This window comes from Zophobas morio, unplaced genomic scaffold, assembly GCF_036711695.1.
Source record: "Zophobas morio isolate AGI-343-1 ecotype UQ-CSIRO unplaced genomic scaffold, CSIRO_AGI_Zmor_V1 ptg000004l, whole genome shotgun sequence".
Lineage (NCBI taxonomy): Eukaryota > Metazoa > Arthropoda > Insecta > Coleoptera > Tenebrionidae > Zophobas > Zophobas morio.
Genome location: NW_026972109.1, coordinates 4,497,412 through 4,523,432, shown reverse-complemented (window position 1 = coordinate 4,523,432; position 26,021 = coordinate 4,497,412). Strand labels below are relative to the sequence as shown.

Sequence of the window (26,021 nt, the reverse complement as noted above, 5' to 3'; positions counted from 1 at the left end):
AAGTGTCGGGATTCCCTGTTTTGATTTTTTTTTGTGTTTGGTTTTGAAAGAATTTGGAATTTGAAAACATCTCGGAGACCCCTAATGTTTTGGTTTTCAAAGAGTTTTGAAGAACTTTGGGGACGCATAAGCTTTGTTTTAAAAGTATAAAGAATCTTCGCGGTCCCTAGTATTTATTTTTAAATAATTAAAAAAATCCGGAAGATTCCTGTTCTTTCTTTTTTCTTAAGAGTTTCAAAGAGTCTTGTTGGGCGTCGTTGATTTTTGAAGAATTTGAAAAGATCTCGGAGACCTCCGTTTTTAAAAAATTTGAAAGAATTTGAAGGGTTCACACTCCCCCTTTTTCAAGAACAGGAAAGAATCTTTGGGACTCCATATATTCATTTTTGAAAAAATTGGAGAAACTTGTCAAGAATTATCGTTTTCTTTCTTCTTTTTTTAATAGTTTCAAAGAATCTTAGGCCCCTGTGTTTTTTTTTAATTGTGTGAAAGAAATTTCGTGCTTTTTTAAATTCAAAAATCTTCGAGGTCCTTGGTGTTTAATTTTGATGCATGTTTTATTTTTTTTTTAACAATTTTAAAGAATCGTAGGCATCCTTTGCATTTGGTTTTGGAAAGAATTTGGAATTTGAAAAGATGTTGGAGACCCATGGTGTTTTGGGTTTAAAAGGATTAGGAAAATATAAAGAATTTTGGAAAAAATGTCAGGATTTTTTAAATAGTTTCAGACTCTTTGGGATTCCTACTTTTTTTTTATGTATGAGAGGATTTTTGGTGTTTTTGAAAGAGTTTCAACGAATCATGGAATCATGGAAATCTTCGGGGCTCCGGGTCTCTAATTTTGACAGAATTTGAAAAAAGTGTCGTTCCCTGTTTTGATTTTTTTGTGTTTGGTTTTGAAAGAATTTGAAATTTGAAAAGTTCTCGGAGATCTCTGGTGTTTTGGTTTTCAAAGAGATTGGCAGAATTTTGGGGGCACCTAGGCTTTTTTTTAAGTGTTTAAAGGATCTTGGGAGCCTCTAGTTTTCATTTTTAGATAATTTGAAAAAAATCCAGGGATTATTATTGTTTCTTTTTTTTTTAAGAGTTTCAAAAAATCTTGGGAGTCCTTTGTGTTTGGTTTTTGAAATAATTTTAGAGGTTCTCACTCTCTTTTTTTAGAATATGAAAAAATCTTTGGGAGTTCGTATATTTATTTTTGTAATAATTTGAAAAAGTGGCAGGGATTCTCGTTTTTCTTCTTTTTTTTTTGTAATAGTTTAGAACCTTAGAGGTCTCTTCTGTTTTTTTTTTTTTTAATGTGTGAAAGGTTCTTTTCTGGGTCCTTCTGTTTTGTTTTTGAAAAAAATTTGAAAAAAATAGAGTTCTTTGTTTTGATTTTTTTGTGTTTGGTTTTAAAAGAATTTGGAATTTGAAAAGTTCTCGGAGACCCCTGGTAATCTTTGGAAGTTTCTATACATATTTATTTTTGTAATATCTTGTTTCTTTTTTTTATTGCATGAAAGAGTTTTTTATGGGACCTCCTGTGTTTTCTTTTTGAAATAATTAGCAAAAAATCCTATGAACTCATGCCTTTTTTAATTCAAGAGTCTTCGAGTCCCCTCGTGTTTAATTTTGGAAGAATTGAAAAAAGTCTCGTTGATCTCATCCTAGACGTCCTTTGTGTTTGGTTTTTAAAAGAATTTGGAACTTGAAAAGATCTCAGAGACCCATGGTAATCTTTGGAAGTTTCTATACATATTTATTTTTGTAATATCTTGTTTCTTTTTTTTATTGCATGAAAGAGTTTTTTATGGGACCTCCTGTGTTTTCTTTTTGAAATAATTAGCAAAAAATCCTATGAACTCATGCCTTTTTTAATTCAAGAGTCTTCGAGTCCCCTCGTGTTTAATTTTGGAAGAATTGAAAAAAGTCTCGTTGATCTCATCCTAGACGTCCTTTGTGTTTGGTTTTTAAAAGAATTTGGAACTTGAAAAGATCTCAGAGACCCATGGTGTTCTGTTTTCGAAAGAATTTGAAAGAATTTTAGAGATTCCCACACTCTTTTTTAAAAATATGAAAGAATCTTTGGAAATTCTATATTTATTTTTGTAATAATTTGAAAAACTGCTAGGGATTCCCGTTTTTCTTCGTTTGTTGTAACAGTTTCAAAAAATCTTGGAGGTCTTTGTGTTTTTTTTTAATGTGTGAAAGAGTCTTTTCTGGGTCCTTCTGTGTTTTGTTTTTGAAAGAATTTGAAAAAGTCTTCGGGACCCGGGTGTATAATTTTGAAAGAATTTGAAAAAAGTTTCAGAGTTACTTGTTTAATTTTTTTTTTTTTTGGTTATGAATGAATTTGGAATTTGAAAACATTTCACAGACCCCTGGTGTTTTGCTTTTTAAAGGGATTGGAAGAATTTTGGGGCCGCCTAGGCTTTTTTTTAAGAGTATAAAGAATTTTGAGTGCCCCTAGTATTTATTTTTAAATAATTTGAAAGAACTCAGGTTTTCCTGTTTTTTTTTAAGAGTTTCAAAGAATCTTCGACGAATTTTTTATTGGGTTTTTGAAGGAGTTTGACACTTGAAAAGATCTTGAAAACCCCTGGTGTTCTGTTTTTGAAAGAGTTTTTAAAAGAATTTTAGGTGTTCATACGCTCTCTTTTTTAAGAATATGAAAGATTCTTTGGGACCACGTACATTTCCGTTTTTTTTACAATTTCGATGAATCTTAGGGGCCCATATTTTTTTATGGGTGAAATAATCTTTTTTGGGTCCTTTTTCTGTTTTGTTTTTGAAACAATTTACTCATATGTTGGGAATTTCTGGTGTTTTGTTTTTGAAAGAGTTTTGAAGAATTTTAGGTGCTCGTAGTCTCTCTTTTTTAAGAATATGAAAGAATCTTTGGGACTCCGTATATTTATTTTTGAAAAAATTTGAAAAACTGTTAGGGATTCCTGTTTTTCTTCGTCTTTTTTTTTATAGTTTCAAAGAGGTCCTTTGTGTTTTTTTTTTAATGTGTGAAAGAATCTTTCCTGGGACCTTCTTCTGTGTTTTCCTTTTGAAAGAATTTGCAAAAAATTTTGTGAACTTGGTGCCTTTTTTAATTTAGGAATTTTCGAGGCCCCTGATATTTAATTTTGAAAGAATTTGAAAAAAATCTCATTGATTCTTATTTTAATTTTTTTTAAGAGTTTCAAAGAATCTTAGGCAATCTTTTTATTGGGTTTTTGAAGGAATTTGACACTTGAAAAGATCTCGGAGACCCCTGGTATTCTGTTTTTGACAGAGTTTGAAAGAATTTTGTGTTCATACGCTCTCTTTTTTTAAGAATATGAGAGAATCTTTGGGATTCCTTATATTTATTTTTGAAATGCATATTTCTTATTCCTATTTTTTTTCACAATTTGAAAAATCTTAGGGGCCCATATTTTTTTATGTGTGAAACAATCTTTTTTGGGTCCTTTTGTGTTTTGTATTTGAAAGAATTTGCTCATATATGGGGAATTTCTGGTGTTTTGTTTTTGAAAGAGCTTTGAAGAATTTTAGGTGCTCGTAGTCTCTCTTTTTTAAGAATATGAAAGAATTTATTTTTGAAAAAAATTGAAAAACTGTTAGGGATTCCTGTTTTTCTTCTTCTTTTTTTTTAATAGTTTCAAAGAGGTCCTTTGTGCTTTTTTTTAATGTGTGAAAGACTCTTTTCTGGGTCTTTCTGTGTTTTCTTTTTGAAAGAATTTGCAAAAAATTTTGTGAACTTGTGCCTTTTTTAATTTAGGAATTTTCGAGGCCCCTGATATTTAATTTTGAAAGAATTTGAAGAGTCTCATTGATTCCTATTTTAATTTTTTTAAGAGTTTCAAAGAATCTTGGGCAATCTTTTTATTGAGTTTTTCAAGGAATTTGACACTTGAAAAGATCTCGGAGACCCCTGGTATTCTGTTTTTGAAAGAGTTTTTAAAAGAATTTTAGGTGTTCATACGCTCTCTTTTTTAAGAATATGAAAGAATCTTTGGGACCACGTACATTTCCTGTTTTTTTTTACAGTTTCAATTAATCTTTTTTTATGGGTGAAACAATCTTTTTTGGGTCCTTTTTCTGTTTTGTTTTTGAAACGATTTGCTCATATGTTGGGAATTTCTGGTGTTTTGTTTTTGAAAGAGCTTTGAAGAATTTTAGGTGCTCGTAGTCTCTCTTTTTTAAGAATATGAATTTGTTTTTGAAAAAATTTGAAAAACTGTTAGGGATACCTGTTTTTTATTTTCGTCTTTTTTTTTAATAGTTTCAAAGAGGTCCTTTGTGCTTTTTTTTTAATGTGTGAAAGCATTTTTTCTGGGTCCTTCTGTGTTTTCCTTTTGAAAGAATTTGCAAAAAATTATGTGAACTTTGTGCCTTTTTTAATTTAGGAATTTTCGAGGCCCCTGATATTTAATTTTGAAAAAATTTGAAAAAAGTCGCATTGATTCCTATTTTAATTTTTTTTAAGAGTTTCAAAGAATCTTAGGCAATCTTTTTATCGTGTTTTTGAAGGAATTTGACACCTGAAAAGATCTCGGAGACCCCTGGTATTCTGGTTGTGAAAGAGTTTGAAAGAATTTTATGTGTTCATACGCTCTCTTTTTTTAAGAATATGAGAGAATCTTTGGGATTCCGTATATTTATTTTTGAAATAATTCCTATTCCTATTTCTTTTAACAATTTTGAAGAATCTTATGGGCCCATATTTTTTATGTATGAAACAATCTTTTTTTGGGTCCTTTTGTGTTTTGTTTTTGAAAGAATTTGCTCATATATGGAGAATTTCTGGTGTTTTGTTTTTGAAAGAGCTTTGAAGAATTTTAGGTGCTCGTAGTCTCTCTTTTTTAAGAATATGAAAGTATTTATTTTTGAAAAAATTTGAAAAACTTAGGGATTCCTGTTTTTTTTTCGTCTTTTTTTAATAGTTTCAAAGAGGTCCTTTGTGCTTTTTCTTTTAATGTGTGAAAGAATCTTTTATGGGTCCTTCTGTGTTTTCCTTTTGAAAGAATTTGCAAAAAATTATGTGAACTTGGTGTCTTTTTTAATTTAGGAATTTTCGAGGTCCCTGGTGTTTAATTTTGAAAGAATTTGAAAAAAGTCTCATCGATTCCTATTTTAATTTTTTTTTAGAGTTCAAAGAATCGGAGGCAATCTTTTTATTGGGTTTTTGAAGGAATTTGACACTTGAAAAGATCTCGCAGACCCCTGGTATTCCGTTTTTGAAAGAATTTGAAAGAATTTTATGTGTTCATACGCTCTCTTTTTTTAAGAATATGAGAGAATCTTTGGGATTCCTTATATTTATTTTTGAAATAATTCTTATTGCTATTTTTTTTTACAATTTTAAAGAATCTTAGGGGCCCATATTTTTTTATGTGTGAAACAATCTTTTTTTGGGTCCTTTTGTGTTTTGTTTTTGAAAGAATTTGCTCATATATGGGTAATTCTGGTGTTTTGTTTTTGAAAGAGCTTTGAAGAATTTTAGGTACTCGTAGTCTCTCTTTTTTAAGAATATGAAAGTATTTATTTTTGAAAAAATTTGAAAAACTGTTAAGGATTCCTTTTTTTTTTCGTCTTTTTTTTAATAGTTTCAAAGAGGTCCTTTGTGCTTTTTCTTTTAATGTGTGAAAGAATCTTTTCTGGGTCCTTCTGTGTTTTCCTTTTGAAAGAATTTGCAAAAAATTATGTGAACTTGGTGCCTTTTTAATTTAGGAATTTTCGAGTCCCTGGTGTTTAATTTTGAAGGAATTTGAAAAAAGTCTCATCAATTCCTATTTTAATTTTTTTTTTGGAGTTTCAAAGAATCGTAGGCAATCTTTTTATTGGGTTTTTGAAAGAATTTGACACTTGAAAAGATCTCGGAGACCCCTGGTATTCTATTTTTGAAAGAGTTTCAAAGAATTTTAGGTGTTCATACACTCTCTTTTTTAAGAATATGAAAGAATCTTTGGGATTCCGTATATTTATTTTTGAAATAATTTGAAAAACTGTCACGGATTCCTATTTTTTTACAATTTTGAAGTATCTTAGGGGCCCGTATTGTTTATTTATATGTGAAACAATCTTTTTTTGGGCCCTTTTGTGTTTTGTTTTTGAAGGAATTTGCTCATTATGTCGAGAATTTCTGGCGTTTTGTTTTTGAAAGAGTTTTGAAGAATTTTAGGTGTTCGTAGTCTATCTTTTTTGAGAATATGAAAGAATTTTCGAGATTCGGTATGTGTTCTGTTTTTGAAATATTTGAAAAAATAAAATCTATACTGTGGCATGTTTACGTCTGTCCGTCTGTTGGCATTTTCATTAGAGTAAGCTGATCTGACTTGACCTGACCTAACCTGACCTATCTGACTTGCAAGTGATAAAAGGTATACTTCATCGTGAGCATGGTAAACTGCTCATGGAATTAGTTAAAGTCAAAAAAGGGTACAATCATGAGATTTTTTGCGTTAACATGCAAGAATAAATTTTAGCTTCAGGAAAGTCGGCTTCTATGCAAAACACAAAAAGGCTTGAAGTCTCTCCTTCCATCTAATGTAATTCATTTATTCAATTTATAAGAGATTCAAATTTGATTTGTCCATTTACTACCAAAACCTACGTAGTGTGAAGAACAAAGTTAATGAAGTGTACTCACCCATAACTGATGTGAGTTTGATTTAGTTTGTTTTACTGAAACCTGGCTAGACAAAATCTGAAAAAATTGTCATTAAACTTCGAAAACACCGTTTCTTAAATAAACAATGTTATTTGCGACGTAATTCGTACAGTGGTCAGCCCCTCTGTATAAAATTATTCTCCCCTCTTCATGCATCCACATCGTACAAGTTAACTAAATTAGGCCAGAGTGTTTTCCTCCGCAGCGTTTGTCCAACGTGCAAACATCTCCATTTTCAACCTATCACCAAGAGTTCGTTTTCGGTCGAAACAGCGGAATTTGTGTACATCACGTTACTAAATATAGTTTTAGCGCAAGGCGTTTTCTCCCGCACATAAACATTGTAATGTACTGCAGTTCATTCACACAAATCCATCGACAAATATTTTTATGAAAACTTGTGTTGATTTGAGGCCAGCGAATAATATCAACAGTGACACACCGCCGAACTTTAACTTTCTCTACAAATGTCAACAATTTGTTATTAAATTGTTGGACTAGAAAGGAAGCACCGAATGAGTTCTTTATTGTGTTTTAGTGTTTACTTCCGATGAAAGCGTATTGGTCGAACGGCCCGAAAATTCATGAAGATTGACTAGACAGGAAGACGGGACGTTTTGTTTATTATTAGCAAGGAGAAATGTATCCTGCTAATCTTCTAAATGCGTAGCTCTTGTTTCAATTTACTCGTTCAAAACAGCACAATAATCGTTATCTTTTGTAAATAGTGGGATGTGGGTTGTGTAAATTCTGCCTTATTTGTGGGAAGAAAAAACAGAAAAAACGGAATGACGGAACTGAGGTTATTTTTAGGTGGGTTTTCGGTTCGGATTCGCATAACGTGTACCTACATTTTTGGTGGAACGCTATTTTCTCGTTTGAGAGGCGATACGATCTGAACGCGGCCTAATTCACTATCGACTATTCTGTCATAATTTACCACTACCGGTCCTAATTTATTAACATGTGATTAATTTCTATAAAGGCTCCGCAACAGATATGGATAATAAATCACATAATTCTAGTTCGGTTGTTGTGGTATTACACCAGTGTCCCAGTTTTTGTCAACAACGATTTGTTTTTAACACAAATATACAATTGTGCCCGACATGTGTCCAAAGAATTTAGAAAATAATATCAAACTGTTTTTTAAATAGGAGTACCTGTTTTTATTTCTCGAGCTGATGGCCAATTTCATGTTTCAGCGACGTTTCATAGCTCCTAGAATATAAAAAAGTAGGTCTTCGTTTCCGTCCGTCTGTCATCTGTTGGCGATTTTATTAGACTGATAATCTCTAAAAATCGCGTAGATAGTAAAACGCTAACCAAAAGTTGTCTAATTATCCCCACCAACAATTTGATGACGTCATTTCAAATTTGAGTTACGTAAATCTGGCTTGACATTTATGGGTAGCCTTTACTTTTATAAATAAATTATTTAGTGGCAAGATTGATTGCCTGGATTTTTAGGTCTGTTTCACAACTGAATGACAAGAATGTTGTTAGAACTAACTACACCATTGTCTAGGATGTTAAGAGTAGTTATTTATGTAATGGAACTATCGACTTTTTTGGAGCATCCTAAACAAAGTTCTAATCTTCTTTTTGTGAGGTGAAATTATAAAATAAATCCATGTTTTTCTGTAAGGATTGAGATTAGTTTGATTAATTAAAGATTATTATTATTGTTTTGATTAATAGGGTATAAGATTTTTACTTGCCGACCGTAAGCTAGGGAATTTGAAAAGATTTTGGTAATCCTTGTGTATTGTTTTTGGAAGTATTTTTTTAATATAATAAGTTTAATGATAATAATTGTCCAACACAAGTTTTAAGGAACATTAAAGGCGCTGAGTTTTTTTTAATGTGAGAAAATTTTCAGGTAGAATATAAATGAATCTTCGAGATTTAATTTTTGAAAGATTTGAAAACAATTCGAAGATCCCTGGTGTTTTTTTATCTTTGAACGTCGGTTATCCCCTCCCAAAAAATTGACGACGTTATCTCAAAATTTTGCCGAATAAATTTTTGGCGTTTCAAATTTTCGATTTTTCCTTTTCTCAATTTCACTAGAAATCTATTTTTTGATTTTTCAACTTTTTCTTTTTTTTTGACTTTTCGATTTCTCGATTTCTTAGTTTTTCGATTTCTAAAGTTGTCGATGTTTCGGTTTTAGCATTTTTCAATTTTGGGATTTTTTATACTTCGATTTTTCAATTTTTTTATGTTTTGATTTCTCGATTCAATTTTTCGACATTCTCTAATAACTTTTTGAATTTTTTAATGTTAGATTTTTCAATTTTTTGATGTTTTGATATCTCTATCTTTCGATTTTTCGACTTCTCGCTTTTGGATTTTTCGTTTTCTCAATTTTCGACATTTTAGTTTGAGGATTTTTCAATTTGTCGATTCCTTAAATTGTCGATTTTTTGAATTTTCGATTTCCCGATTTTTTATTCTTCGATTTCTCGATTTTCCGATATTTTAGTTTTAGGATTTCAGTTTTTCGATTCTTCAAATTTTGGATTTGTCAATATTTCGATTTTTTGATGTTTCGATTTCTCGATTCAATTTTTCGATTCTTCAATTTATCGACATTTTAATTTTTCTTTTTTTTTAATTTTAGTTTTTTCGGTTTCTCCATTTTTCGTTTTGTTTAAATTTTAGTTATTTCGATTTCTCGATTTTTCGGTTTTTTTGTACTTCAGTTTTCAATTTCCAACTTTTTGAAATTTTTAATGTTGGATTTTTCATTTTTTTGATGTTTTGATATCTCTATCTTTCGATTTTTCGACTTTTCGATTTTCCAATTTTTCGATTTTTTGATTTCTCTACTTTTTGATTTTTAGATTTTTCATTCTTGGGATTTTTCGATATTTCGATTTTTTATTTTTTCGATTTTTTGATGTTTTGATTACTCGATTTTTCAATTTTTCGTTTTTTTTTTTAATTTTAGATATTTCAATTTTTTGATCTTTCGATTTTTCGACTTCTCGCTTTTGGATTTTTAGACTTCTCAATTTTCAACGTTTTGGTTTGAGGATTTTTCAATTTGTCGATTCTTTAAATTCTTGATTTTTCGAATTTTCGATTTCCCGATTTTTTATTTTTAGATTTCTCCATTTTCCGATATTTCAGATTTTCGATTCTTCAAATTTTCAATTTTTCAATAGTTCAATTTTTCGATTTGTTGATGTTTCGATTTGTCGATTCAATTTTTCGATTCTTCAATTTATCGACATTGTAAATTTTCTTTTCTTTTTTTAATTTTAGATATTTTGAATTCTCGATTTTTCGGTTTTTTAGTACTTTAGTTTTCAATTTTCGATTTTTCGAATTTTTAAATGTTAGATTTTTCACTTTTTTGATGTTTCGATATCTCTATCTTTCAATTTTTCGACATTTTAGTTTGAGGATTTTTCAATTTGTCGATTCTTCAAATTTTCGATTTTTCGAATTTTCGATTTCTCGATTTTATATTTTTCGATTTATCGTTTTTCCGATTTCAGTTTTTCGATTCTTCAAATCTTTCGATTTTTCAATATTTCAATTTTTGGTGTTTCGAAATTTTCGATTTTTCCTTTTCTCAATTTTTCTATTAACCGATTCTTGATTTTTCGACTTTTCGATTTTCCAATTTTTCGATTTTTTGATTTCTCTACTTTTTGATTTTTAGATTTTTCATTCTTGGGATTTTTCGATATTTCGATTTTTTAATTTTTCGATTTTTTAATGTTTTGATTACTCGATTTTTCAATTTTTCGTTTTTTTTTTAATTTTAGATATTTCAATTTTTTGATCTTTCGATTTTTCGACTTCTCGCTTTTGGATTTTTCGACTTCTCAATTTTCAACGTTTTAGTTTGAGGATTTTTCAATTTATCGATTCTTTAAATTCTTGATTTTTCGAATTTTCGATTTCCCGATTTTTATTTTTAGATTTCTCCATTTTCCGATATTTCAGTTTTTCGATTTTTCAAATTTTCAATTTTTCAATACTTCAATTTTTCGATTTTTTGATGTTTCGATTTGTCGATTCAATTTTTCGATTCTTCAATTTATCGACGTTGTAAATTTTCTTTTCTTTTTTTAATTTTAGATATTTTGAATTCTCGATTTTTCGGTTTTTTAGTACTTTAGTTTTCAATTTTCGATTTTTCGAATTTTTAAATGTTAGATTTTTCACTTTTTTGACATTTTAGTTTGAGGATTTTTCAATTTGTCGATTCTTCAAATTTTCGATTTTTCGAATTTTCGATTTCTTGATTTTATATTTTTCGATTTCTCGATTTTCCGATTTCAGTTTTTCGATTCTTCAGATTTTTCGATTTTTCAATATTTCAATTTTTGGTGTTTCGAAATTTTCGATTTTTCATTTTCTCAAATTCTCTATTAAGCGATTCTTTGATTTTTCGACTTTTCGGTTTCCCAATTTTTCATTCTTGGGATTTTTCGATATTTCGATTTTTTGATGTTTTGATTACTCGATTTTTCAATTTTTCGTTTTTTTTCTGTTTCTAGATCTTTCGATTTTTCGACTTCTCGCTTTTAGATTTTTTGGGTTTTTCAATTTTTTGAATTTTAAAATTTTAGATTTTTCAAGTTTTCAATTTTTAGGTTTTTCAATTTTTCAATTTTCAGTTTTCCGATTTTCCAATTTAACGAGATTTCCAATGATCGATTTTTTAATTTTTCGATTTATCGGATTTTTGTGGTTTCGATTTCTAGATGTTTCAATTTTTGAATTTCGATTTCTGGAATTCTCGGTTATTTGATTTTTCGACTTTTCGATTCTACGGTTTTTCAATTTTTCGACATTTCAGTTTTGGGATTTTTCAATGTCTAGATTTTGTAGTTTTTCGATTCTTCAATTTTTCAATTTTTTAATTGCAGATTTTTCGATTTCTCTATTTCTTGTTTTTCGATTTTCAATTTTTCGAATTTTGAAATTTTTCGACTTTTCATTTTTTTGATTTCTCGTTTTTTCAATTCTTCAATTTCTCAGTTTTTCAACATTTCAATTTTTGGTGTTCCGAAATTTTCGATTTTTCCTTTTCTCGATTTCTCTATTCAGCGATTCTTTGATTTTTCGACTTTTCGATTTCCCAATTTTTCGAGTTTTTGATTTCTCTACTTTTCGATTTCTAGATTTTTCAATTTTTCGATTTCTCAAGTTTTCGACGTTTCAGTGTTATAATTTTTCAATCTTGGGATTTTTCAATTTTTCCACATTCTAATTTTTCGTTTTTTTTTTTAATTTTAATTATTTCTATTTCTTGATTTTTCGATTTTTCGACTTCTCGCTTTTAGATTTTTCGGTTTTTCAATTTTTTGAATTTTAAAATTTTAGATTTTTCAAGTTTTCAATTTTCAGTTTTCCGATTTTCCAATTTATCGATATTTCCATGTATTGATTTCTTAATTTTTCATTTTATCGGGTTTTTGATGTTTCAATTTCTAGATGTTTCAATTTTTGAATTTCGATTTCCTGAAATCTCGGTTATACGATTTTTCGATATTTCGATTCTACAGTTTTTCAATTTTTCGACATTTCAGTTTTGGGATTTTTCAATTTATAGATTTTTTAGTTTTTCGATTCTTCCATTTTTCGATTTTACGATTTTTTGATGTTTCGAATTTCCGATTATTTAAACTTTTTAGTATCTGTATACATATGTCAACACTTGCAAAGATAAGACTGATTTAGCCTAATGATATTCCCTCTACTGTTTATTTTCTTCAAGGTTATTCCATTTGGAAATATCAGTTTTATCTTAACAAATACTAGCCTCGCCTACCCACCCTTTATTTTCTTTGAGGGTATGTCATGTGCCAAAATCAGTGTTGTCTTAGCAAGACTAATTTTATTTCTGTTCAGTATAAGATCATTCATTTCATTCAGATCGGATAAAATCAATCACTCAAAAAGAGACAGGGTGGGTGGGCGGGGCTAATTATGTTCTTCTGCCGAGTGGGAGTGGAAACTAATATAGAATCTAGGATGCGAAAAAAGTAAAAAAAGCGCTAATCGTAGTTTTTCTTGTTATACTATTTGCTGTATTTCAATTTTTCTAATTTTAAAATTTTTCGAAACATCTTGACGAGTTGTAGCTACTTTTAGAAGTATAGCTGACAAGAAAATTTTATAAAAAATTTGGCATTGTGTCTGTTGGGAGACCCTGTATAGATAAATTTAATTAAACTTGGGAGCAACTCCCATTCGAAACACCCTCTGTAGGGTACCAAACTGCAAGAAATAGAACCACGTCGGAACTTTTGAGTGCCCGATCTGGCGATAATTTAAGGCGACAGTTTTATGCATTTCCCTACACCATGCAGTACATAAACTTCAAAAATAACCAACCCACTGGCGCTGCATTCGTTTCGCACGCAAAATACCGCCAACGTCGCCGTGCCCAATTTTCAAAAACCCAATAAAAATAAATCCCCAATCGTAAAGACGCACAATCCAAAGGTAAACCTAAAATTACCGCGACATGTATGCGTGCAATGAACGGTCAAACATTTGACAATTTAAATTACTGCACTCACGTCTCCACTCCGTTCAACTAGTTAGTCATCATCATCTGAACGGGGCTTCAGTCGGTGCTTTTGCTTTCAGTGTACCGTTTCGTTCCGTCGCTTGTGGTGCTGCTTCGCCGCTGTTATTCGCGTAAAAATAATAGTGATGCAAAGATATCCGCACTGCGGTCACTAATCAAAAATAATAACAAATCGCAAACCGCTTTTCGGTATTTCGGCCGCTTTCAGTCGCAATCGCATTTTTTGCTTTCACCTAAATTACACGTCGACGAGTGCTCGTTAAGGAAATTTTTCGTCCGTCGTACTAGCGCGCGCTAGAAAATGAAAAACAAAAATCAAACCGACGGGAAATCCGCCAGCGATCAGCTGATCCTATCGGAGAAAAGCGGTCACGAGAAACCGCCACCGATAGATAAGAAAAAACTGGCCACGCTGGAGAAGGAAAGGATCAAAGCTGAAAAGAAGCTGAAAAAAGGTGAGTCGTGCCGAGCGTGATATCCTCCTCGAGGAATTTCGTTCCATATAGAAGCTCTGCGGCCTTGGAAAATTATCGGAATTATCCATTATTTGCGTACTAAAATTTTTATTTGTGTCAAACTTATAATTAATGCTCTGAGTCATAGTTGCGCGTATTTACAACAACAACTGGGTACAATGTATAATGTGTAGCAGGTTTCGAGCTCAGTCGGAGTCCATCTCAAGAAAAATTGTTAATCATCGTACGAATACTCAAACTGGAACCATTGCTCTCGGGTTACGCTCTATTGGAAATTACAGTTGAGTAAATGGGTATTGAAATGGAGCGACGAAGTGAAGTTTACTTCTGCACGAATAAAATTTCTAGTCGCGATTACAGAAATATTTCACTCAAGGAGTTATCGATGGAACTTGACGAAATACAAAAACTCAAAGCTGCGTATAATTGAATTATGGTAATTGACCCCGCAGTTCTTAAAGAGGTTAACTAAAGCAGTTGACACGTAATACGGCTGAATACATTAACCGGGTCGATTGAAGAATGCTCTTTGAAATTCCTTTTTGTGTACAATCGAGGTTCAAAAAAGTGGACCAGTTTCGAATGGGCCACAAGTACGAGGGAAGGGTGCCTGAGCCGATTTATAGGACACCGCAAAGTAGATTTCTAAGTTATATTGAAAATCAACAGTTTGCTATATAAACATCCTGAGGATGTTTGTTTGGTGTATTTTCACCAGTTTTGTACCTGCTGCATAAATGTTGGCGAAACACGAAAAAATCAAAACGTGTTATTTCATGTCACAAAATTTTAAAATATGTTGGCAATGTTGAAAGAATCCTATTAGGTGGTCCAAGTTATAATTTAATAGTAATAGCAGCAACACATCATTTCGATATACTTATCATGCCTAACGGGAAAGTACCATTTATATGCCAAATAATTAATTGTGAAATTCTTCGCATTTCTGGTTAAAAAACTTCGCTCAACAAATTTCTGCACAGAATTCCGAAGTGTAATTTCAAAAATAAAGGAGTCAGCGGCTTGTGATTTGGTGTGTTGTTTTTATGTCTTTCGAGATCACGATTGACTTTTGATTTCCAACCGAATGCAACATTGTCTATTTATGAAACAGAATGTAATAATTTGAGACACCTACGCGAATTTTTCATTGTTGTATTATTTTTAGATAAAGCAAACATTTCGTCGATGTTTCAATAAAATTTCGCTCACGCAGTTATTGAAAACAATCTCAGATTACTTTTTTGACACCTTAAGAAATAAGTTTTATATAAATTCGGAAATTATGTCATTGAGGACAAAAATACACTAACCACGTGTTGCATGAAGATGGGTTGTTACTAATCCACGAAATTGTATTTATTTTTGACCGAAACGTTACGTGCAACTAGTTCTTGTTTTTATAAGTTTTGTGTGCACAAAGCTAAAATAACGAGTCCACCAGTCAGAGCGCAGAAATAAGTAGGTACTAAAATTATTTTGAGAAACAAACACGCAATCTAATTATTAAGCAATTTATGTTTCACTTTAAGTTTTTTGTTCTAAATGTTTGTATTCGATTAAAATCAGAAATAAAATTTAATAAACACACGAAACGCAATTTTTTTTTTATTAATTTATGGTTTATTATTTAATTAATAACACAAATTTGTGCTTAAAATATCTAGTTTGTAACATTTTTTATTTCGCAAGGTCGCAGTTCCTAGAATTTCTAAAAGTAGGTCTCCTGTTTCCGTCCGCCTGTCATTTCTGTATTGGCGATTTTAGTGCATTTATAATCTCCGAAATTGTGGATGGATTGTTATGATTGTGAAACGCAAACCAAAATTTGTCGAATCATTCCCACCAAAAATTTAATGAAGTCATTTCACAGTTTTACCAAGTACATAAATCCCAATTGAAATATGCAAAACATAAAAATAATAATACTAAATCGAAAAATTCGAAATTGAAAAATTTTAATTTATAAAATCGAAAAACTGAAAAATGGAAAAGCCAAACATTTTTTAAATCGACAAATTGAAAAACCGAAAAATCTAAAGGCGAGAAGGCGAAAAATTGAAGGATCGAGAATCGAAACATCAAAAAGTGAAATATCGAAAATTTAAAAACTCGAAAAAATGAAAAATAGAAAAATCGAGATATCAGCAATCCGAAAAATCGAAAAGTCGAAAAACCAAAAAATCGATTATGTAAATTAAAAATTGAACGTCGTAGAACTGAAATATCCGAAAACTGAGAAATCGAAAACTTGAAAAATCGAGAAATTTTCAGTGCTTTGATTTGCAATTATTCTATTTTCCACTTCTTCGATTTTGCAATTTTTCGTTTCGGTTTTTTATTGTCTTTATTTTTAAAAATTTTGGATTTTTCATTGGTCTGATTTAATAATTTTTTATTTTAATTTCCTGAGCATAAGAAAAGGAAGTATTGTAATCGAATCCCTCGGCCGACTCTCTACTTTTACATTTTCTCGACCTTTCATGACCCCTAGAGGACGAAGAAATAGGTCTCCCGTTTCCGTCTGTCTGTCTGTCTGTCTGTCCGTCTGTCTCTTTGTGCGTCTGTCTGTTGCCCCGGATTTTTTTTGTCGTTTCTTCAATTTTTCGGTTTGCGATTTTTCAATAGTTTATTAATTTTTTTTTCAGTTTTTCGATTTTCCAACTTGGTTTCAGTTTTTTAGATTTTGCAATTTTTCATTTCTTCAATTTTTGATTTGCAATTTTTCTAGTTTTCATTTTAAATATGTAGTACATATTCATATTTTTTTTAATTTTTCATGTTTTCAATTTTACGATCTTAGAATTTTTGATTTCTAATTTTTCGAAATATTGAAATATATTTCAGCTTCCCGATTTTTTAGTTTTTCGTTTTGTTCAATTTTTGATTTGCAATTTTTCTAGTTTTCGTTTTAAACATGTAGTATTCGTAATTTTTAAATTTTTTCATGTTTTCAATTTTACGATTTCAGAATTTTTTGATTTTTAATTTTTCCAAATATAAAAAAATTGAAAAATCGATAAATGGAAGTACATATGTATGTAAAATGTAAAAACTCCAATGAAACAATATAATACCGTAAAATTGAAAATCGAGAAAATAAAACATCAAAAATTCTAAAATTTAAAAAATGGCAAAATTTTGAAAAATCGTAAAAGTAAAAAATCGAAAAGTCTAAAAATCCCAAAACCGAAATATCGAAAAATTGAGAAATTGAAAAATCGAGAAATCGAAAAGACTAAAAATACTAAAAATCGAAAAGTCGAAAAACCAAAAAATCCATTAAGCGAGAAATTGGAAAATCAAAAAATTGAAGAATCGACAAAACTTCAGTGCTTCGATTTGCAATTATTCTATTTTCCACTTCTTCGATTTTGTAAGTTTTTTGGATTCATCATATTTTCATTTCGGTTTTTTTTTCTTTATTTTTAAAAATTTTCGATTTTTCAGTGGTCTGATTTTATAATTTTTCTTTTTTTTTAATGTGAAATATTTCAGTTTTTCGATTTGAAATTGATTTTTCAACTTTTAATTTTTCAGTTTTTCTTGTCTTTAAATTTTCGGTTTGCAATTTTTCGTTTCCGCTTTTTATTTTCTGAATTTATTAATTTTTTCGATTTTTCAATGTTCCGATTTTATAGTTTATTTTTTCGTTTCTTCAATTTTACGTCATGCACCTTTTTGAGTTTTCAGTTTTTCGATTTTCCAACTTTTGAGTATTTCAGTTTTTAGATTTTGCAATTTTTCATTTCTTCAATTTTTCGGTGTGCAATTTGTCGTTTCAGTTTTTTATTTTCTTCATTTTTTCAACTTTTCGGTTTTCAGTATTCTGATTTTGTAATTTTTCTTTTTTCAATGTGAAATTTTTCAATTTTTGTGTTTTCCTAATTTTCGAGTTGCCTTTTTTCGGTTTTCAATTTGTCGATTTTCCAACTCCTAGATTTTTAATTTTTTGTTTTTTCAGTTCTAAATATTTCAGCTTCTCGATTTTTCAGTTTTTTGTTTCTTCAATTTTTATTTGCTATTTTTCATGTTTTCTATTTTACGATTTTAGAATTTTTTTATTTTTAATATTTCGAAATATTGAAAAAATAGAAAAATCCAGAAACGGAAAATTTAAAAAACCCAAGAAAATGAAAATATCGTAAAAATATAAAAGTCAAAAAATCGGAATACTGAAAAATCAAAAATTTGAGAATTTAAAAAATTGAGAAATTGAAAAATCGAGAAATCGGAAAGAAGAAAAATCGAAGAGTCGAAAAACCAAAAAATATTTTAAACGAGAAATTGAAAAATCGTAAAACTGAAACATCGGAAAATTGAGAAATCGAAAATTCGAAAAGTTGAGAAATTGAAGAATCGACAAATCTTCAGTGCTTTGATTTGAATTATCAAGTTTTCCACTTTTTCGTTTTTTCAGTTTTTTGATCCATTAATTTTTCGTTTGTTTTTTTTTTCTTTATTTTTTAAAATTTCCGATTTTTTAATTGTTTGATTTTATTTTTCAACTTTTTAATTTTTTATTTTTCCGTTTTTCAATTTTAGATTTTTCAGTGGGGATGTCATGATTTTTTGATTTTGCGTTTCTTCAGTTTTTGATTTGCAATTTTTCTCATGTTGTCATTTTAAATATGTAACAATAACAATAATTAAAAAAAAACACTTTTCAATTTCATATTTTAGAATTTTTTCAATTGTGGGATTTTTTCATTTATTCGACTTTTCAATTTTTCAATTTTTAATTTTTCAGTTTTTCAATTTTTCTTACCTTCAAATTTGGGGTTTGCAATTTTTCGTTTCGGCTTTTTATTTTCTGAATTTTTACATTTTTTCGATTTTCAGTTTTCCGATTTTATAATGTTTTATTTTTTCGATTTCCCATTTTTCAGTATTTTATTATTTTTCTTTGGGTCTTCAGTTTTACAACATGCAACTTTTTGAGTTTGCAATTTTTCGATTTTCCAACTTTGAATGTTTGTCTTTCGCTTTTGCAATTTTTCATTTCTTCAATTTTTGATTTGCAATTTATCATTTCATTTTTTTCAACTATTCGGTTTTCAATGTTCTGATTTTGTAATTTTTCTGTTTTCAATGTGAAATTTTTCAATTTTTATCTTTCCAATTTTGCGGCTTTCAATTTGTCGATTTTTCAACTCCTAGATTTTTAATTTTTGGTTTTTCAATTTTAAATATTTCAGCTTCTCGATTTCTCAGTTTTTTCCTTTTTTCAATTTTTGATTTGCAATTTTTCATGTTTTCAATTTTACGATTTTAGAATTTTTTGATTTTTAATTTTTCGAAAGATTGAAAAATACAAAAATCGAGAAATGGGATGTATCTAAAATTTAAAAAATCCAATGAAATGAAATTATCGTAAAATTGAAAAACGAGAAAACGAAACATGAAAAATCGAGAAATCGGAAAGACGAAAAAGCGAAAATTCAAAAAAAAACAAAAAACCTATTAAGCGAGAAATTGAAAAATCGTAAAACTGAGAAATCGAAAAATAAAAAATACTCGTCGACTGGTTTGACCTTTTTTGGTAAATATCAGTTGCGGTTTTTTATGAAATTTATTCCACAATACCCAGACACATTGTCTAAAAAAATTAAAATTTGTCCTTGCGCTTTAACATTACATTTCAGCGTAATGTGAAAACTCATGTCTATTTTTAGAAACTCACGTAGGAGAAAATTATAATAGTGAGCGATTGTAAAGTAGCAATGAGTTTTTTCTAGCTTAACGACTATCGAAAGATCAAAATGTCACTTCATTTAAATGTCGTTTAAAATCTGACGAGGAGACGAAACTGATGACTTTCTGTGACGTAAGCAAAACTCAATCTTTTGAACTAATTGCTTTTTACCCCTCGATAATTAACTTTTTGAGTTGGAGATCTCAGAAACAATAAAACAACAAAGAGAAACTCGTACCTTTAATTATTTTTAATTTGATAGTGCGCTTGATAACGGGCACGGTATGTAATTTTTAACCCAAAGAGTGGTTATTATTGCGTTCGCTTTTTTAATTACATTAATAGTTTTCCATTACCGAGTTGTCGAGCTCGTAATAGGACTTTCAAAGTCTAAATTAAAACAGTAATAGAATTTCTGAAAAGTAAACCGTCGCTCGCTTCAGACGGCATGAAATTGGCTACCTTTGTCGTTGCGTGTCATGTGTGTGTAATTAACGATCGCGATTAAAAAAAATTCTATCAAAATTTACTGTAAATTTTTTCATTTCTGAAAAATCGAAACAGGTTAATCGCGAATTCAATTTAATTTTGTTCAGTTTTGTGGTGAGCGGGTCGGTTCTGGTGTGGCGCCGTCGTCATTAGAAGCCAATTTTGGGACTTAATTATCAGATAAATTAAAAAATTTGCTTTTATATTAATAATTTCCTGGCGGTTTCGTTTCTAGTTCGATGTTCGCGAAACACAATCGAAGTATAAATAACAGTTACCCAAACCCAGCGGAAATGCAGCACACACACTGACCTTAAAATTTTTTAATCTTGGATGAAATTCCGCAAAAATTGCACCAAACCTACGACCCACCTTCACGACGTTGAAGATTGTAATTTACGAGTTGAATTAAGCGAGCGGCGTTTGTGGGTTTAGGTTAAGGACGAAATGATTGTATTGAATCGCAATGAAAGGTGTTATAGCTTGCTATTTTAATATAATGGGTTAAATTCATGGCTGAATTGTTCACCCGTGAAAATACCTACATAATAATGGAATAAATACAAATTTAAACGACTCTGTTATGTTTCAAAGCTGCCACGATCATTCCTATTTTTAACTCCCTTTTTGTTTACTAACCAACACCTAAAGCTTTTATTGCACAACAATTCTTTATTGTGGATTTATTCGGCTTCACTTTAGTGGAAACGATGCGCTAAAATTTGTTCTCGGCCTTGAAATTTAACAAAGTCATGTTTGTGCGCTTCTCATGAATGAAATGATCATTTGGTCAAATGGGTATTTTTAGGACGTACGCGTCGATTTATTTCGAATTTTATGCGGCTTGCGCGTTGAAATTCACTTTTAAGCCCGAAAAAATGCTAAATAGGTTAGGCGGGATAATTTTAAATCTGTTAAAATAGTGCTTATTGTGCGCTCGGTTTGATTTAGAGATAAGTCGGAATATTAGGTTAACAGGGTTTTTTCAACGGCAGGAATTAATTATTGTTACATGTTGTAGACCTTGGTCGTGATGACTTGATGTTCTTATTTGCCTTTTAGAGGTAAAAGTATAAAACTACATCATAAATTTTGATCGTTGGTTGGTTGGGTTTTGCATACAGACAAATTCGCAGAGCATCTGTGTCAAGTGAGTCGAGTCGTTTGTTCGAGCGATTACATAATTTTCTAATGGAGCTTAAGTGCTAAAATGTTAATTGGATTGCAAATGTTTGAAACAATGGTGGGTGTTTTTTTGTTGTTATCTAGGAGGAGATAATTTGTGTTGTTAATAGATAAAACAATTTAATACACGAGTTTTTGATTTTTCCATGTGGAATAATTTCGTATATTAAAAATATTGGTCGAAGATTATTTCAACAGAACACGCCTCTGAAGTGCAGCCCAACAAATCCCGGTTCTTTGAAAAAAAATTGTAACAATTTTTGATTTTTGTTTTCTGATATGCTCTATAAAGTAAAAAGCAGCCTTTTTTGACTTGATTTTTTCAGTGCTTCAATTTTTCATTTTTTGTTTCTTCAGTTTTTCGGTTTACCAACTTTTGATTTTTTTCAGTTGTTGGATTTTGCATTTTTTAGATTTGAGTTTCTAAAGTTTCCAATTTTTTATTTTTCAAATGTTCGATTTGAATTTTTAGTTTCGGTTTTTTATTTTCTTTATTTTTCCAGTTTTGACATTGAGCTTTTAAAATTTTTCCCTTTTTTTTAATGTAAAATTTTTCAATTTTTGGATTTTTTCAAAATTTCGATTTACAATTTTTTATTTACAATTTTTCTAGTTTTTACTTTAAATACACAGTAATAATAATAATAATGGTAATTAAAAAAAATCATTTTCAATTATTCGACTTTACAATTTTGACAATTCTATCATTTTTCTGTTTTACGGTTTTTAGATTTTCCAATTTTTCGATTCGATTCGTTTTTTCTTCCCAATTTTTCGAGTTTTAAGTTTCTCGATTTAGTTTTTCAGTGTTTCAATCTACCATCGCTTCAGTACTTCGATTTGGAATTCTTCAATTTTTCATTTCTTCAAATTTTCAGTTTGCAATTTTTCGTTTCGTTTGTTTTATTTCCTTAATTTTTAAAATGTTTCAATTTCTCAATGTTCTGATTTTACAATTTTTCTTTTTTTCAATGTGAAATTTTTTAATACTTTGATTTTCAATTTTTCGATTTCAATACATATTTCGATTTTTCAACTTTTTGATTCTTTAATTTTTCGGTCTTTCAATGTTGGATTTTTCAGTTTCATGTTTTTTCAATTTTTCTATTCTTCAATTTTTTTTTCATTTCTTCAAATTTTCCGTTTGCAATTTTTCGTTTCGTTTGTTTTATTTCCTTAATTTTTAAAATGTTTCAATTTCTCAATGTTCTGATTTTACAATTTTTCTTTTTTTCAATGTGAAATTTTTTAATATTTTGATTTTCAATTTTTCGATTTCAATACATATTTCGATTTTTCAACTTTTTGATTCTTTAATTTTTCGATGTTTCAATGTTGGATTTTTCAGTTTCATGATTTTTCAATTTTTCGATTCTTCAATTTTTCATTTCTTCAAATTTTCGGTTTGCAATTTTTCGTTTCGTTTGTTTTATTTCCTTAATTTTTAAAATGTTTCAATTTCTCAATGTTCTGATTTTACAATTTTTCTTTTTTTCAATGTGAAATTTTTTAATATTTTGATTTTCAATTTTTCGATTTCAATACATATTTCGATTTTTAAACTTTTTGATTCTTTAATTTTTCGGTCTTTCAATGTTAGATTTTTCAGTTTCATGATTTTTCATTTTTTCGTTTCTTCAACTTTACAAATTTTGTTTTTTTTTTTCAATTTTTCGATTTTTAATTGTCAGTTTTTCGATTCTTCAATTTTTCGGTTTGCAATTTTTTGTTTCGTTTGTTTTATTTCCTTAATTTTTAAAATGTTTCAATTTCTCAATGTTCTGATTTTACAATTTTTCTTTTTTTCAATGTGAAATTTTTTAATATTTTGATTTTCAATTTTTCGATTTCAATACATATTTCGATTTTTCAACTTTTTGATTCTTTAATTTTTCGGTCTTTCAATGTTGGATTTTTCAGTTTCATGGTTTTTCAATTTTTCTATTCTTCAATTTTTCATTTCTTCAAATTTTCGGTTTGCAATTTTTCGTTTCGTTTGTTTTATTTCTTTAATTTTTAAAATGTTTCAATTTCTCAATGTTCTGATTTTACAATTTTTCTTTTTTTCAATGTGACATTTTTTAATATTTTGATTTTCAATTTTTCGATTTCAATATATATTTCGGTTTTTCAACTTTTCGATTCTTTAATTTTTCGGTCTTTCAATGTTGGATTTTTCAGTTTCATGATTTTTCAATTTTTCGATTCTTCAATTTTTCATTTCTTCAAATTTTCGGGTTGCAATTTTTCGTTTTGTTTGTTTTATTTCCTTAATTTTTAAAATGTTTCAATTTCTCAATGTTCTGATTTTACAATTTTTCTTTTTTTCAATGTGAAATTTTTTAATATTTTGATTTTCAATTTTTCGATTTCAATACATATTTCGTTTTTTCAACTTTTTGATTCTTTAATTTTTCGGTCTTTCAGTGTTGGATTTTTCAGTTTCATGTTTTTTCAATTTTTCATTTTTTCAAATTTTCGGTTTGCAATTTTTCGTTTCGTTTGTTTTATTTGCTTAATTTTTAAAATGTTTCAATTTTTCAATGTTCTGATTTTACAATTTTTCTTTTTTTCAATGTGAAATTTTTTAATATTTTGATTTTCATTTTTTCGATTTCAATACATAGTTCGATTTTTCAACTTTTTGATTCTTCAATTTTTCGGTGTTTCAATGTTGGATTTTTCAGTTTCATGATTTTTCAAGTTTTCGATTCTTCAATTTTTCATTTCTTCAAATTTTCGGTTTGCAAATTTTCGTTTCGTTTGTTTTATTTCTTTAATTTTTAAAATGTTTCAATTTCTCAATGTTCTGATTTTACAATTTTTCTTTTTTTCAATGTGAAATTTTTTAATATTTTGATTTTCAATTTTTCGATTTCAATACATATTTCGATTTTTCAACTTTTTGATTCTTTAATTTGTCGGTCTTTCAATGTTAGATTTTTCAGTTTCATGATTTTTCAATTTTTCGTTTCATCAACTTTCCAAATGTTCGTGTTTTTTTTTCAATTTTTCGTATTTCTCAATGTTCTGATTTTACAATTTTTATTTTTTTTCATTGTGAAATTTTTTAATACGTTGTTTTTCAATTTTAGATTTTTCAGTTTCATGATTTTTCAATTTTGCTATTTGTCGTTTTAAATGTGTATGTAATAATAACAATAGTAAAAAAAACCTCTTCAACTTCACGTTTTAGAATTTTTGCAATTTTTAATTATTGGATTTTTTCATTTATTCGACTTTTCAATTTTTCGATTTTTAGTTTTGCAGTTTCTTGCAATTCTTCAGTTTTCATTTCTGTACATATTCGGTTTGCAATTTTTTGTTCATTTATTTTCTCTATTTTTCCATGTTTTCGATTTTTCAGTGTTCATATGTTACAATTTTTTATTTTTTCAATTTTTTGTATATTTTTTTGGTTCTTCAATTGTACGACATGCAAACTCCTTGAGGTTTCAGTTTTTCAGTTCCAACTTTTGGATGTTTTGAGTTTTTAGATTTTGCAATTTCTTCAATTTTTCGATGTGCAATGTATAATTTTGGTTTAATTTTTCCGTTTTTAGTTTTTCGATTTTTCAATTTTTCGTTTCTTCAGTTTTTGATTTATAATGTTGATAGTTTTCATTTTAAATACCCAATAATAATAATAATAATAATATATTTACATTCTTAATTCATTCGATTCTTCAATTTCTCGATATTTAATTTTTTTTAATTTTTCGATTTCCAGTATTACAGTTTTTCAACTTTACAATTTTGACAATTCTATAAATTTTCTATTTTACAGTTTTTGAGTTTTCCAACTTTTCGATTCGATCCGTTTTTTCTCCTTTACAATTTTTTCATTAATTAATATTTTTGATTTTTAAGTTTCTCGATTGAGTTTTTCAATGTTTCAATCTCCCAACTCTTCAGTGCTTCGATCTGCGATTTTTCTTTTTTCTACTTCTTCAGTTTGCAATTTTTCGTTTCGTTTTTTAATTTCCGAAATTTTTAATTTTTTTTGATTTTCAATTTTTCTAGTTGTCGTTTTGAATATGTAATAATCAAAATAATAAAAAAAAACTTTTTCAATTTTACGATTTTAGAATTTTTCCATTTTTTAATTACCTAGTAGATTGTTTCATTTATTCCACTTTCCAATTTTTCGATTTTTAGTTTTGCAGTTTTTCTATTTTTCAGTTTTTCATTTCTTTAAATTTTCGGTTTGTAATTTTTCGTTTCGTTTTTTTATTTTTTCAATTTTTCATTTCTTTAATTTTTCGATGTGCAATTTTCATTTCGGTTTATTTTCTTTATTTTTTAAACATTTCGGTTTTTCAGTATTCTGATTTTCTAATTTTTCTTTTTTTTTCAATTTAAAATTTGGCAATTTTCGAACTTTCAGATTTTAGAATTTTTCAATATTTCGATTTCCAATGTCATAGGTTTTTGACTGTACAATTTTGGCAATTCTATATTTTTTCTATTGTACAGTTTTTGGATTCTCCCAATTTTTCGAATCGTTTTGCTTTTTCTTCTTTCCAAATTTTCGATTTACGTTTCTCGATTTTTGGTTTTTCAGTGTTTCAATTTTCCGTTTCTTCAGTGCTTTGATTTGTAATTTTTAGATTTTCCACTTCTTCGATTTTGCAATTTTCCAATTTTTTCAGTTTTTCAACTTTTGATTTTCCGAGTTTTCCAAAATTGTAACATTAAAACATGAAAAAAAAAAAAGTATAAAGTGAAAACTTTGAAAAATCTAAAAACTGGGAATCAAGAACCTGAAAGAATGAAGGAACGAAAAATTTAAAATTGAAGGATTAAAAATCGAGAAACTTAAAAATCGAAAAAGTGCAAAGTCGAAAAAATGAAATATTGTAAACTCGAAATATTGAAAATTAAAAAACTCCGAAAACTGAATATTATTGAGAAATCCGAAAATTGCACAATTGAAAAATTTAATAAACGAAAAATTATAAAATTGGAAAA

At 28.6% G+C, this 26,021-nt stretch overlaps 1 protein-coding gene across 9 annotated transcripts in view; it reads left to right on the top strand.

The window, feature by feature from the left end:
* LOC135138150 (actin-binding LIM protein 1) overlaps window positions 1–26,021 on the top strand; it is a 55,636-nt gene that overhangs the window by 4,775 nt on the left and 24,840 nt on the right. For 2 of the 9 annotated variants that reach the window (XM_064068079.1, XM_064068050.1), the window contains exon 1: window positions 13,206–13,660. The exons of 1 other annotated variant lie outside the window; for it this stretch is intronic. In XM_064068079.1, the coding sequence (XP_063924149.1) occupies window positions 13,507–13,660 (154 nt within the window). In that variant the 5' untranslated portion in view covers window positions 13,206–13,506. Of the gene's footprint in view, window positions 1–13,195; window positions 13,661–26,021 lie in introns of those variants that run through there. 6 more of the 9 variants (XM_064068086.1, XM_064068063.1, XM_064068041.1 and 3 more) reach the window with 6 other exon arrangements.